The sequence below is a fragment of the Vulpes lagopus genome, chromosome 8 (genome assembly GCF_018345385.1).
Source record: "Vulpes lagopus strain Blue_001 chromosome 8, ASM1834538v1, whole genome shotgun sequence".
Classification (NCBI taxonomy): Eukaryota; Metazoa; Chordata; class Mammalia; order Carnivora; family Canidae; genus Vulpes; species Vulpes lagopus.
Genome location: NC_054831.1, coordinates 22,948,314 through 22,963,391, shown reverse-complemented (window position 1 = coordinate 22,963,391; position 15,078 = coordinate 22,948,314). Strand labels below are relative to the sequence as shown.

At 35.6% G+C, this 15,078-nt stretch overlaps 1 protein-coding gene across 16 annotated transcripts in view; it reads right to left on the bottom strand.

The window, feature by feature from the left end:
- Positions 1–15,078, bottom strand: part of HMBOX1 (homeobox containing 1) — a 191,451-nt gene that overhangs the window by 16,001 nt on the left and 160,372 nt on the right. For 7 of the 16 annotated variants that reach the window (XM_041768221.1, XM_041768216.1, XM_041768223.1 and 4 more), the window contains 3 exons: positions 2,601–2,683; positions 942–1,037; positions 39–133 (listed from right to left, as the gene is read on the bottom strand). In XM_041768221.1, the coding sequence (XP_041624155.1) occupies positions 39–133; positions 942–1,037; positions 2,601–2,683 (274 nt within the window). The remainder of the gene's footprint in view (positions 1–38; positions 134–941; positions 1,038–2,600; positions 2,684–15,078) is intronic. The other 9 variants (XM_041768222.1, XM_041768217.1, XM_041768228.1 and 6 more) reach the window with 2 other exon arrangements.

The following is a 15,078-nucleotide window of genomic DNA, read 5'->3' as shown; positions in this document are numbered from 1 at the left end:
CGCTCTGTAACCAAGAACCTCTGCTCTTGGCTGCTCACCTGTTCTGAGTAGTCATTTCCGTCAACATCATCACTGTTGGAATGGCCTCCTGGACTCTGTACATCTATCCCATGACTCTCCAGGATTGCTGCTTCTTCGAAAAAAGCAAATAGATCCCTAAATTATCTGTTACATTATTTTAATAGCCTAAACACTGAATTAATCTTTGTGCTGAGGAAATTAGGATGTAATTAAACAAGAACCCAGATTCTTTTATGTTTTGTTTCTTTTAACTTGCAAACATAGAATTCAACTGCACACAGGCCAGGGGAGGAACCCCTAATTCTATGTGAGCCACATGTGAGTGGTTGACTGTTAGGCGCTTCATAAATACTTACCAACTAATTCAACAGCCCTTCTGTCTCGGGGTTCTATAAAGTATTTGAGAATTGTATTCATGGAGAGGGAGTAAGTTTAGAAATGAAAGACAATTTTAGAATCTCAAAACCAACCCCCCCACCCCAATCTTATCAATTCACATTTCTTAAATGCTTTTTAAAAGTCTGTGTTTTTGCTGTGTTCCTTATTAAGACTTTTTCATTCCAATTCTATTAATCATATGTTTCTTAATATCTAAGTCACAGTCCAATAACAACAAGGCAGCTCAGGGTCTCATTCCCTTGCTCAAGACCTTAGCAAGTATCTTTAATATGCAGTACAGGAGTCACGTTGTCAGGGGCCATGTCTAATTCTAGGTTCTAGAACACTGAGAACAATGTCATTATTAGTATAATACAAATAGTGCAAATAATACTCTTAAAAACACAAAGAAAAAAGTAAGGCTTGTTAGGCTTAAAAGTTAGGATCATTAAGAGCTGCAGTTCTAAACTGAAGGTGCAGTGCTCTCAAACACAATGTCTATGACTGCTTCAAAAGTGAAAGCAGCCTCTCTGATACATTACCAATATTGGCTCTCCTCTTGATCTCCTTCCGTCTGTTAGCAAACCAATTATATACTTTGAGGGAGGTAACTCGTTCCAGATCAGACAGTTTTTTGCCTGTGAATATATGCAATAAAATTCAGATAGTCTGCATCTGAGACCAGTTTTAAGGAATAATACTTTTCTTTTTGAAAAGTTCTTTTGATTGCATTTATTGTCAGAATAACAGATATAGGGGGAGGTGGGTTGTTTTTTATTTATTAGTACTCTGTATATACTGAAATTATTATTGAATGAATAAAAACTAAATACAAAAATAGCAAATAATAACATAAAATATTTCAGAAAGCCACATAATACTAAAGAATTCCAATACTAAATACAAAATTATTGAATTCCACAAAGTCAGGCTGCCAGGGTTCAAAGGTCATTGGATAGTCCATGGAAGCTTCATTTCATTAGCACCATTGTAGATGAGTATGTTAATCTTCATCAAGTTTCCAGGTAGCTCAAGTTTATTTACATCCTTAAGGCCTTATATAAACATTATTATCCATGTTTTCTTGAAGACTAAAGGTACTCTGACCATCCATTATTGTAACTATGCTAGACGCATAGCCCAATTCAGATTGCATTTTAGATTTATTATCTTCTTTTCTGTCAAATGTGACTTCTTATGGATTACCACCATGCTCACCAACAAGAACCCATCTGTACCTTTCTCTCCTCCATTTTCCTTTTGTTTTAAGGTTTTAATCCACAGTGGGTAGAAAAGCCAGAAACCAGGCAACACATTGATGATATAGGGTGAAGTGTTTTCCAGGGAGGTTTTGAGTTCCTGCACAGCTTCAGGGGTGGGACTTTGGCTAGTGTGAAGTAAGGGTATAGGTGTCATTGGAGGTAATATCTGCAGGGCTTAGATTGCTAGAAGTCTGGCTTCTGGGTAAGGAAGAATAAATTACAGTTTAATTATGATAAAACATTGATACTTTTGTATATGACCTTTAAGCCAATCAAATTAACTGGCCAAATGACGATCAACTGATCATCTTGACTGAGAATGGTTTCTGGCAACAAAAACTGTGAAATGTGGAATAATATTTTAACACATGGAAGAAAAGTCATGTGTGTTTAAGTGGCTCGGCTAACTTGCATAGGAACAACAGGACTTCAGGATGGAACTATCCTAAATTTTTCCTAGCTATATGCAAAAGTCATCCCAATGTGGGAAGGAAAAAGATGCCAACTCCAATAAGAATTCTTTCTTCAAACAGAAATACAGAATTATAAAACACTTGTTAAAAAAAAATCTAAATCTTTTCATTTACAAGCCTTCCTTAAATATTCTAAACTTAAAAATTATTTTGGAATTGACATAGTTATGCTGTATTTTTGGAGAAAGAAACCTATGTAGTCTTTAAAAATATAAATTCAAGGTCTAGTATCTCAAAGCAGGGCCAGTCCCTGGAAACTTTTCATGTGAACATTTGATCTGGAGTACCATAATTACATCTCTAAGAAGTACTGCTTGAACAGGACAGGGCAGTGACTAGACAAGAAGGTGATGAGGATGGAGCTAAAGTACCCAAACAGAACGAGTAAAAGAAGATTTTTTCATCCCAAATGATGATCTGAAGCTGAGAGCTCCACCACTGAGGAAAATGGCAGCTTGCTCCTCACCTGGCTTCTGTATAACCGCATTGCAAGCATTGGCAATTTCTTCTCTCTTTGCTTCATCTGGGTATTGATTCTCGTTGAAGTAACTGCAGAGGCAACCAATTAAGACACAAAGTTTATACTTTAAAAAATGTGCTCTCTTTAAAACACTAACCCACTGAAAAATATGTTCTTCTTTAGGATGTAACATGAGTGTCTAGGCCAGGCCGTCCAATGGAATTCTCTGTAAGGATGGAAATGGTCTGGCCTTTACTTTCCAGAAGGGGAGCCACTACTCACATGTGGCTGCTGAGCAGTTGAAATGAGGCTGATGTGACTGAGGAAATGAATTTTTTTATTTAATTTTAGCAAATTTAAATTTAAATTGCTAAATGTGACTAGTGGCTACTATATTAGTGCAGGCCTAGTTACTGCTTTGCTTCACACTGGAAGATGTCCTTGATATAAAAGTTGCTTGTGATACACATATAGGTGGTTGAGATCACAGAGTTCTGTTATGAGGCACTGGTCACAATAGGACTTTTTTTTTTTTTTTTTTGGTGTGTCATATTTTGTAGCGGCAAAAGTTTTAAATGACCAAATTGTGCATCAATGAGAGAATGGCAGAACAAATCACGGGACATCTATATTTATACACAGCTATTTAAAAATGACTAGGAAAAAAAATAAGTTAGAGCTCTATCCATTGACCTGGAGGGATGTTTACAACATTCCTAAGTGAGAAAAACAATTTGCAGAATAATGTGCATGGAAAATACCATTATGAAATTTGAAAAATTCCTATCTGTGTGTTCACAAATATCATGGATAAAAGCTGGAAGAGTACTCATCAGCCTGTAAAAATCAATTACTTCATTGTGGGGGAAGGGGATTAGTGGGAGGAGATATATTTTTGCCTTTTTCCATATGTTAAAAAAGCACACATTCTATACAATAGTATTTACAAGAAATCAGAGTTACTGAACTCCTCCTTAGCATTATCAGACCTACGAGACTCTATGTGGGAACAGTGTTTATTAGGGCTACTTTTTCTGTCAACTATGATTTGAAGAAAAAGATCTTCATCCTTTGAACCTATATGCTTATGGATCAGGAAATGATCCCTTGTCAGATTCTAGACCTCCCGTTTCTTCAGGGGCTTCCCTTCTCTTAGAATGCAGCTTTTCTTTTCTCTTACCCTCTGGGTCTGTGATGGTGTAAATGCCATTCTACCAGGAATAAAAAATAAAAAACTGGAGGCTGCAAACCTTTCTTGTGAATCCCCCAAATCTGGATTTCTGACACTACCACCCCTGCCCCCACTGTCCTGCCCCACCATCTCCATGGAGCACATCCTTTGCAGCAGTCCCAACACAGCAGCTGCTAACTGGAAAGCCTTTCCTTTGCTAAAACATTAGGTCCTAAAACTAGATCATAACCAGGCCAGTCACCCACCATCCTCCACAGTGGTCTCCTGCTTGATTCCACAATATAAGCATCTCTTCCTACATGATTTTCTGTTATCATTTTTAGGGGTCTAGTGTTCATACGGAGTGTTCAATTGACTGTCCCCATAACTGCTCCAGTTCCACATTCCTACTGACCTTTACTCCACTTGTGCTATTTTACTTGGGCAAAGACACTTTTAATTAGTTTCATGAGCCTACAGCACCAGCATCAACTGGGGGCTTGTTAGAAAGGTAGAATCCCAGACCCCACCTCAGACTGAATCAGAATCTAAATTTTACAAGATTTCTAGGTGATTCAAATGCACATTGTTTGAGAAGCACTGTATTAGCTCATTTATTTAAAATTCAACAAAAACAATAAAAGCAGATATTAAGTACCTAACACTGCATGCTTGCACTGTGAGTAAAGAGAATTAGATAGTTTCTGACTTCAAGGAGTTTACAATCTATTGAAGAGAGAGACGTATAAATCTATATGCTTGTGGTAAAATTCCCTAAGATGTCTGAAGAGAGTACTGCTGGAGCACAGATAAAAGTGCACTTGATGTTGTTCGCAGGGACCCAGAATGATGTGGCAGAGAAGTGCCATCTTGAGTTGGGTCTTGAAAATGGGCAGGAGTTTGCAAGGCAAAGAAAAGAAAGAGCATTTCATGCAAGGGGAACAGCATGTGCAAAAGCCAAAGGTAGATAAAAGCCTGAGGATTCTGGCCACAGAAAATTCAGTGTGGTTAGAATATGGGTTCACAGGAAGAAATGAGGTGATATTAGCTTGGAAACATAGGATGGGGCCAGCTTGTGATAAGTCTTGTCTGTTCTTGTCAGTAATAAAGATGTCATCTTGAAACTGGATTTTCAAGCCACATGGAGATTGATATACACCTATCTGTGTTTTAGAAAGATCACATCTTCAAGACTCAACCTTCTAAATTCTACCTCCATGATCTTAATTCTGAAATTCTCCCAATCAACTTTCTACTTACCTACTCCTCCTCTTCAAAATAATATTTTCTTCGACTTCTTTATAATCTTGAATCCCTTTAAAATGCTCCCCGGACTTAAAAAAAATCTGTTTATCTATTCTTCTGGCCTCACCTTTCATTCTCAGCCTGAACTTCATGGTGAGCCAAATCAACAATATCCCTTCAGAGAAACTTATTTAGCTTCTCTGTCCTTCCACCATACCTGTCCAGCCAATCTCCTACCCTGCAGAAAGCACCTTCCACATGTTCTCTTTCATCCTTCTCTCAGGGTACCAAGTGTTCCTGGACAAAGTCATAAAATAGGGCCAATTGGTTTCTTTATAAATCTGTGCTTTTCAACCTTAACTGGGCTCCTCATTTTGGATGGGAACTCTTTCTGTCCTAACTGCTTTTAATACTCCATCTTTCACACCCACTTACCTGAAACCTTTTCACTCTTACGTCCTGAGCCCTCATACCCATCAGTCATTCTTTTTACAGATTACCTTGCCTCCTCTTTTACCAAGACAGAGGTTATTTAATATAAGTTTGCTTGATGTTTTTAGCTTCTCAACGTCTCAACTTCTCTGAGTCATTGCTCATTCATTTCTTCATCTCCTGGTTGAGGAAGATGCATTCTCCTCAAGGTCTACTTCTCTACTTGTAACTGATCTCATCTTCCCTTCTTTAACAGCTCTCTCCTGTTTTTCTTGCATGCCCCATCTTTTCCCTGTACCTATGCAATTACACTGTTTCACTGATTTTATGATGTACATTTCTTTAGTATTATAATCTCTAAAATCAGGATATATATTAAAATTAGTGGTGTCTGAAAATTAAGTGTTTTGTGTGTTGTTTCTTTTTGTCCCTCACTGGTACATAAAATAAAGGTATGTCTTCAATCAAGGCCTTTTCAGATGTGATGGAATATGGCTGTTGTTAAGACCTACAGGTCCTATTTCAGCAGCAGCTGTAGGGCCATTATACCTCATTATAGCAACACTTCTTCCAAATTAACAGCAAAGTCAGTGACACCCCATCCACCCCCTCCAATGTCTACTTAATATTCCTAGTGTATATCTCTCTAGTCATGGGCACTATTCTGTTAAAAAATTTTAAAGGTTTATTATAGAGATGTTCAGAGTTCTCCCCTAAACTATCTTTGCTTCTTTATCTGTTGCTACTACCATATATGGATGATATAGTCTAGGAAAACAGAATAAACTTATAAACTCCTGGAAATCTCTGTGCCCTTCTCCTGCTAGTATATTCTTTTTGCCTCCCTACAACACAAATCTTGTCTTTCAGGATATGGAATGAGTATCAGCTCTTGGCCAGTCAAAGGTAAGTATTAGCCCATGAATCCCATAGCACTCCATCTGTTCCTCTCTCACATTTTTTTCATCTTGTATTACAGTTATCACTATATATATCTCTCCCCCACTATACTGAAAGCCACCTGAGGTACAGGTCTGATTCATCCTTATATGTACTCCCCATTGATGGCAGTGCTAACAAGTCAATAATGATAAAGTCTCTACCAACCCAGTGTAGGGATCTCCAAAAGAAATAAATACCATTGTAAATGAACTGTTGAAAATCAGAGATATAGAGTTATTGTAAGGTCTCAAAAGATACATACTAACATACTAAAGAAATGATTATCTCTTGAGGGCAAGAATACTGCAGCTGGATAGAAGACAGGGAAGTATTTGTGGTAATTAAGACTGGTTTTCATGTTTTATATACTTCTCTGTCGAGTTTTTGAAATGAATATATGCTACTTTCCTAATTTTCTTAAAAAAGATTTTATTTATTTATTCATGAGAGACACACAGAGATATAGAGACACAGGCAGAGGGAGAAGCAGGCTCCTTTAGGGGAGCCCGATGTGGGACTCAATCCTGGGACCCTGGGACCATGCCCTGAGCCTAAGGCATAACACTCAACCACTGAGCCTCCCAGGCATTACCCATTTTCATAAATTTTTAATTTTTAATAATAATTTGGGGGACGTCTGGGTGGCTCAGTGGTTGAGCGTCTGCCTTCAGCTCAGGGTGTGATCCCGGTATCCAGGATCGAGTCCTGCATCAGGCTCCCTATGAGAAGCTGGTTTCTCCCTCTGCCTATGTCTCTGTCTGTCTCTCTCTCTGTGTCTGTCTCTCATGAGTAAATAAATAAAATCTTTTTTAAAAAAATAGAACTTTGGGAAAACATTGAAACAATTAAACACTAAATTAATGATTAATACCCCATAAACAATTTATGTTTGGGAAGTGTATTTGGATCAGCTAAAAAAATACTAGGATTGTGACTGCCATTCTAATGATTATTAGCAGAAAGCCACAGTACTTTTGGAAGCTAAGTTAGAATTTGCAATTATTCATGGTATATATGACTTTATGCTTTAAAATGTCTTAAAAATCATTTTTACTATGTATTTTTGGGATCTAATGATAACAAATAAAGATGATCAGAGTAAAAATGAAATCAATAACTTCTTCCAAATCAAAGAATATAAGAATTCACTATAGGTTTATAACTCTAGCCCTGACAATTAGTCCTTTCTTCTCTGTTAAGGGCCTGCTATTTTTATAATTAAGAAATGTAGGCCTATTCAAAATGTAAATTTTCAACAAAATGTACTATTACAGCTGGAGGTGTATATGTCAGGCTATTGAGTACTGCTTTCCTATCTTTTAGTTTTTCTGTAGTGATTCAATGTTTGCAAAATATGAATTCAAGAGAGACAGTATAATTTAAAATGATAAAATATATTTTATCAAATAGTAAATATATAAGATGTAGTAATTAAAAACATTCACTGCAAAGCTCTTTTTTTTATTTTTTTTTTAATTTTTTTTTAAATTTATTTATGATAGTCACACAGAGAGAGAGAGAGAGGCAGAGACACAGGCAGAGGGAGAAGCAGGCTCCATGCACCGGGAGCCCGACGTGGGATTCGATCCCGGGTCTCCAGGATCACGCCCTGGGCCAAAGGCAGGCGCCAAACCGCTGCGCCACCCAGGGATCCCCACTGCAAAGCTCTTAAAGCCTTTTTCTTTTCTTTATTTCTTCTCCTTTTTTTTTTTTTTTTGCAGTGGGAACAGACACACAATACTGACATAAAGTGGAAGGGTTTTTAGGAAAGACATAGGTACGTGAGGAAATAAAATATTCAACAAAAATGTATTACATGAGTGTGAGTAAGGCACTGTACTTGAGAAGTGGATATAAGCTCAAATATAAGCCCTGACCTTAAGAAACATGTGGTTCAGCTGAGGAAGAATACATAAAATAAACAGTTGAAGGAGTCAAAACAACAGTCAAAACAGTGACATAACTAGAATATGTAAACTAGAATACACCTAGGCTGTTAGTTAAGGATATAAATGATAAGTTAACTAAATTCAGAATAGAAAGATATTTCTATGGATGAGGCTGATCTGGGAAAGCTCACTGAATTGGGCAGGCTTCTGAAGGATGCAGACACTCCTGGAACTGGAGGAAAGGGCAAAGTCAACAGTAAAGACAAAGATACAAAGGCATAAAAAACTAAAATGTGCTTGAAAAACAAGGCAGCTAGTAATGCAATCTGATTAGGCTATAGGGATTATATATAGGGTGATCTTGGTTTGCCTGAGAAAGTGCTGTTACAGGATTATTAACAAATCCACTTCCCCAAAGTCTCCCACTTTAGACAATACACTATACAGTGACCCAGTAACCATATCACATCATTGACTTATCTGAATTTAGTGTCGAAATCCCTTGAGTCTTTTTCATATGTGCTCTGTGAAAGAGGGCATGTTAATTGCTCAGAAAAAGGAGGCATCAAAGAAGATGGTTAACTACAGTTTCTATCTAAAAAGAATTCTTTCTATCTCAAAGAATCTGCTTGGCATATAATAGACATTCAATAAGCAACTGTTTGACCAACAGATGGTTGAATAAATAAACAGTGATTGCAGTTAAGTAAGGCATTTAGTAAAACCATTAATATCTTTCAGGAGAAAGCCAGTTGAGATCTCACCATACTGTACACTATTTTCTCTAGGTATACTTGGAGGTTGTAGACTAAGATGCAGCTGAATACAATTACATTAGTATAGTGTTTATTTCTGAACTATACATAACCAATAGACTATCAATGAAGTTGGGAAATAAGTCTCATGACTTTCATCTTGGAAATAATAATTTAGTCTCTGAAAAAATGTTGATTAAGTCCTAATTTATACGAGGCAATTGGCTAAATGGTGGCAAAGATGAATCAGACAAAGCTTTCCAGTGTAGTCACTGAAGGCTGTATGTATGTAATGAAACGTATTATAAACATCACAGAATGGACTGTATCAGAGGTCTGAATATAATATGTGGGAGCAGAGAGGAACCAACATTTGTGCAGGATCTTGAAGAAAGAGCAGGGAGGGTAGGTAAAGTGAATTAATACAAGGCAGAGGAAGTAACATATACAAAGAAAGAGAGTTATGAAAGCTTAGAATGTTTTTGAGAATGAGAAGTTCAGTGTGAGTGGAATACATTGTACATAAGATGGGGTACTTGGGGATCAAATTGAAAAGAAAAAAAAAACCCTGGGCGCATATTTTAAAGGGTATGACAGAGTTTGCAGTTAACTTTTTAGGCAATTGGGAATGAAGGTTTTTAAGCCTTATTTTAAGCCTATATTTTTTTATTATATGCTCAAAATTATTTTTGTTGGGAAAGATCTCTGGTGATACTAGAGGCAGGAGCCAGTTAAGCAGAGTAGCAATAGCTGAGGAGAGGGTCTGCAGTAGGCTGAGGCACAGAAATAGAGAGGAAAGGAGATTCAAGAGACATTATAGAATGGTAACAAGTCAAGATGGCCTCACCTCCTGGGCTTAGGCACCTCTCTATCCTCATACCAAAAACAAAACAAAACAAAACAAAACAAAACAAAACAAAACAAAACAAGATAGCTTTAGGAGTAATACACACTATTTATCATTTACCTTCAAGTATTTTAACCTTTAGATTGTATCTAAGAAATAGATATTTCTACTGTTACCAGATAGACAAATTGTAGGAGAATTTCACTTTAAGATTTTAAGACATCTGTTTCTATACTGGAACTCTGGAGTTCAAAACATACTTGTCCCATATAAGAATATTTTATAGCCCTAGTCATTTTCCAAGACAAAAAACGGGAAAGAAATATAAACAGAAATCTACAGGTAGTAATAAAAAAGTAATAAAATAAATCCTAAGGGCACTACACTTTTATAGACAAAGGACATTGTCAGCTGAGTAATCAGTGAATATCTTCACAGACAGAAATCAAATGATCGTTTTGCCAGACAATGACAGCAAAGAATTAAAATGAAAAGTGGCAAAATAATTTACATGAGATGAGAAACCATAAGCTAGTAACAAATGGAAATGTCCTTGAAGCACTTTCATTTCAATAACACTGAAGTCTATAAAAATTGCAGCCAGAAAATTCCTCCTTTTGTGTCTTGGTGAGCATATAGAAAAGATGGGGGCTAACTCTTTAAGCAAGGGATAATGGCATGTAAATGAACTTTCTTTTCTTTGTGCCTTTATGTGCATATCTCCTGAAGAAATATTTAAACCTCACCATTTTAGTAATTCAAAATAAGGTTTCAGGACTGTCAGACATTGCCCACTATCTACAATCTAGTGTGCATTTTCTCATCACTAAGTAAAATTACTGGGCAGTAGGCAGGAAAGAGAACATGAAACTGGAGCACCTTGGAATCTGTGGTCTCCTACTTGAGATCTATGTGTTAAATCATCCTTGGCAACAAAAAATTCTAAATTTTCTTATTTTTGTTTTTAAAGAACAGAGTGAAGGCCGAGACAAAAGAAATGGGAAAATCTCCAAGTGCAGCAACTATCTTTTGTTAATCCACAAAGGCCTAAGGACTAAGGAACCCCCTTCATTCATATTCACGTACAAACCAGGATAGTGATATTCTGTATTTTATGCAAAAATGTCAAAGTCCCAACAACATTAATCAGACCCTTGAGAAATAATCAGAGACCAGAGAGAAACAAGAGGAAAAGAGCTTGAAATCAGCTATGCATGTGATTCTTCACTATTTAAATGGAGACTTTAGGACAAATGAAAGACCCTGAAAGATTATTGACTGATCAACATCCTCATCTGAGAAATGGAGATAGTGATAAGATGACAAGCTCCCCCAAAATTGCAGAACTGGCTAGGATCAGAGCCAAGCTTTTGGACTTCTGAGCTGATGCTCTTTCTACTACTGCTTGCTAAGGAAATTGCTGGGTTTAAAGAGTTGAATAGTGTCACCCAAAAATTCATGTTAGCCCAGAACCTCAGAAAGTAATCTTATTTGCAAATAGGGTCTTTGCAGATGTAACTATAGTAAGGATCAAGATGAGGTCATACTAGGCCCTAAAACCAATGTGAGAGTCCTTATAAGAGAATGAGAAGAGCATGAGAAGAGAATGAGAAGAGAATGAGAAGAGAATGAGAGAGAATGAGAAGAATGCAGAGAAGAGGAGTGTAGAAGAAATGGAAGCAGATGTTAGGATGATGCATCTGCAAGTCAACACCAAGGACTGCCAGCAGTTGCCAGGAGGTAGGAGAAAGGTGAGGAAGTGTTTCCCTCCCAGAGTCTCCAAGAGAAACCAACTCTGCTGGCACCTTGATTTCAGATTCTGGCCTCTAGAACTGTGAGAGAATACACTTCTGTTGTTTTAAGTCACCCAGAAATTTATGTCAGCCCTAGGAGACTAATACCCTGGGGGAAATAGAGTCAGCACAAGAATGGGATGGTCTCAAGGGCTAATATGACTCAGCTTATGATAGTCTGATGGACTGTATTTCACTGTAGAAATACACCTTGAAAGTAGACTGCAAAACCAGCTGTTTTTGTAAGTAAGTTGTCTGTCAGCTGAACAAAGGCCTTCTCTTCTCTAGAAACTCTGGTAGAATACTGAAGAATTCTAACTTCAATTCTTTTTCCTCTGTAATCCAAGTTAGAAAGCTACCCTTCTTCTGATGCTTAATGTTGATCTTCAGTGGAACAATTTTCATAATAAGCTCCCATTTCAAAGCTTTATTAAAAGTTTTTACATAGGCCACTTCTGATAACAATAGGGCTAAGAAACTGCTGTATTCACTTGTATTTTCAACAATTAGTGCAGTGTTGATTTTTAAAAATCTCGGAACACTAAGTACAGATAACTACTTCTGTAATACAACCAAGATTATTGATAATTTAAAAATCTCCTACAAGATGTAAAAGAAAACAAATATTTTCAGTAAATGTTAATGGTAGAATCTTGGAGATTGAAAGAATTGAAAATTCAACTCCACTGTATGCTTGAAAATTTTCACAATAATATATTAGGAAAACAGTAAGTGATAACATTAATAATAAAATGATAAAATGCTAGCAGCAACCCCGTTAAATCAGAAACCAGGCAACAGAGCCCATAGCCTCAACACAATTTTTTCTTTGGCTACAATTTAATATTTTTCTGAAAGTCCTAGTCAGTATAATAAGACATGAAACAAAGTTAAGAAACAAATTGGGAAGAAGGGCCACAAAATTCTCATTGGCATAATACACTACATCAAGAAAGCTAAGGGAAAAATTGAAAATGCCTCAGAAATAATTAGATGGTTGGGTGCTAAATAGAGAAAATATCAAAACCTTTCCATATTATCAGTAATAATCAGTTTGATATGCTCTAACAGAAAAAAAGGCATCTATTTCAGAGAGCAAGAAAAATGAGAAAAATAAAAATAGCTAATGAGAAAAACACAGGAAACCACATAAAAAACTAAAATATTTTACTCACTTTGCTCAGAGTTATAAAAAAGATATAAGAAATAGAGAGGCATAACACATTGCTAGATAAGAATGAAAAATATGACAATGTCATTTCTTCTAAAATGAATTTTTAAGTTTAATGCACCTTAATCAAATTAAAACACACATTTTTCTTTTCTCCTTTTTCTCAGTGGGGATGGTATGAATCAACAATATGATTTTAATGTTCACCTTGAAAAACAGATGTAAATGGCTAAGAACATTTTGAAAATAAACAGTAATGATGGGCCCTATCTTGTCAAATACTGTGAAATTATAAAAGTTATAATAAAACTGTGGTTCAAGAATCACTAGAACCAACAATTATAATAACTTTATATGTAAGAAAGAAAGAAACTTTAAGGGCACCTGGGTGGCTCAATCGGTTAAGTGGCTGCCTTCTGCTCAGGTCATAATCCCGGGGTTTGGGGATTGAGCTCTGCATTAGGCTCCCTGCTTTCTCCCTTTCCCTCTGACCCTATTCCTCCACCCTTGCTTGTGTCCTTTCTCAAATGAATAAATGAAATCGAAAGAAAGAAAGAAAGAAAGAAAGAAAGAAAGAAAGAAAGAAAGAAAAGAAAAGAAAAGAAAAGAAAAGAAAAGAAAAGAAAAGAAAAGAAAAGGAAAGGAAAGGAAAGGAAAGGAAAGGAAAGGAAAGGAAAGGAAAGGAGGAAAGAAAGGAAAAAAGAAAGGAAAAAAGAAAGGATAAAAGAAAGGAAGAATCTTAGAGGAAGGGAAAATTGGCTATTTGAAAAATAAGGCTAAATTAGATCCTCAAAATATACAGACCCAATGTATTAGGGTTAAATGTAAAAGTGAAATCATTAAAAAACAAAAAAAACTAGAAGAAAACATCCAAATAAGGAAGCATACATGATGGAGGTAGTTGCACAAGAATAAAGAAATGGATTTATCTGTATTTAAATAAAAAATAAAATAAATGTAAATACATAGCAAAAAGCATTAACACACTCACTCTATGAAGAGTTAATATACAAGTCAATAACAAAACATGGATACACAACAGAAAAATGGCACAAGGATAAAATTAACTCCAAATATGAATGATTACTAAACATGTAAAAATGTTTAACCTTGGTAATCATCAGAGAAGTTTAAATGTAGACAAAATAAAACATTGCTTTTCACCTATTAAATAGGCAAAACAAAGTGATTTTCTCTCTCCAAAAAGTTGATTACAATATGCACAGAAGGCAGGATCTGGTGACAGGAGCAGTATATGCTCAAGGCCACTGTTAGTGATGTGGATAAATTCAGCTTTTTGGAGGGAGGTGGTGATATGGTATCATTAATTCTTAAGACAAAAGGTGGTCATGTCAGCTCTATTTAACAGACAAAACTGGGAAGATTTAAATGTCTAGCAAAGTAATAATAGTTAAATAAATTATCTGAAGAAGAAAAGAGCCATTAAAAAAAATAATATTTTCAAAGAGTACTTAATGACAGGGGAAATGTTGGAAAAAAAGGTTATAAAACCATATGCACCTTCTTGTAATTATGTTAAAAAATATATATCTAGATACAGATAGATACACTAAAAGTAAGTGCATCCATATATTTTCAGTGTTATTTATGAACGGAAATATTTTTTTTCAATAAACTGTTTTCTAAACAGTTTACAATGTGTAACTATTAATTTTCTAATAAAAAATGTTACCCCAAATAGACTTATGTGATATTACCAAAAAACTGTCATTAATTTTATAACTGCTTTTCAAAATACTCTTCTCTCTTTCACCATCCTTGTATCTATCTACAAACTGTCAACATAGCCAGTTATGAAGTCAGGACCTGAATTAGATAAAGATACAGTTGCCAACCTAAATGTCCGGCTGCAGGGAATGGGTAATAAATTTTATATGTTCTTAAAATAGATTTAGTCATTAAAAATCATGTTTTCAAAGAGTATATGGATGATGTTAAATATAAAACTACATAGGTGGCATTACCTTCTTTGAAAAGATACATAACAGAAAAATGACTGAAAAATACAGCAACAAAATATTAATGATTATCTCTAAATGGTGGTTAGGTTTTCATCTTTATATTTCCTTCCATTTCTCCATATTTTATATAAGCATGTGCTAATTTTGTAATTTAAAAAACCATTATATGAAAATAAAGTTTGCTGTCTCAAAGCATGAACAAAATTAAATTGCGTAAAATTATTTTAAAATAATTTTCTTGGTTTATCTTAATGCCT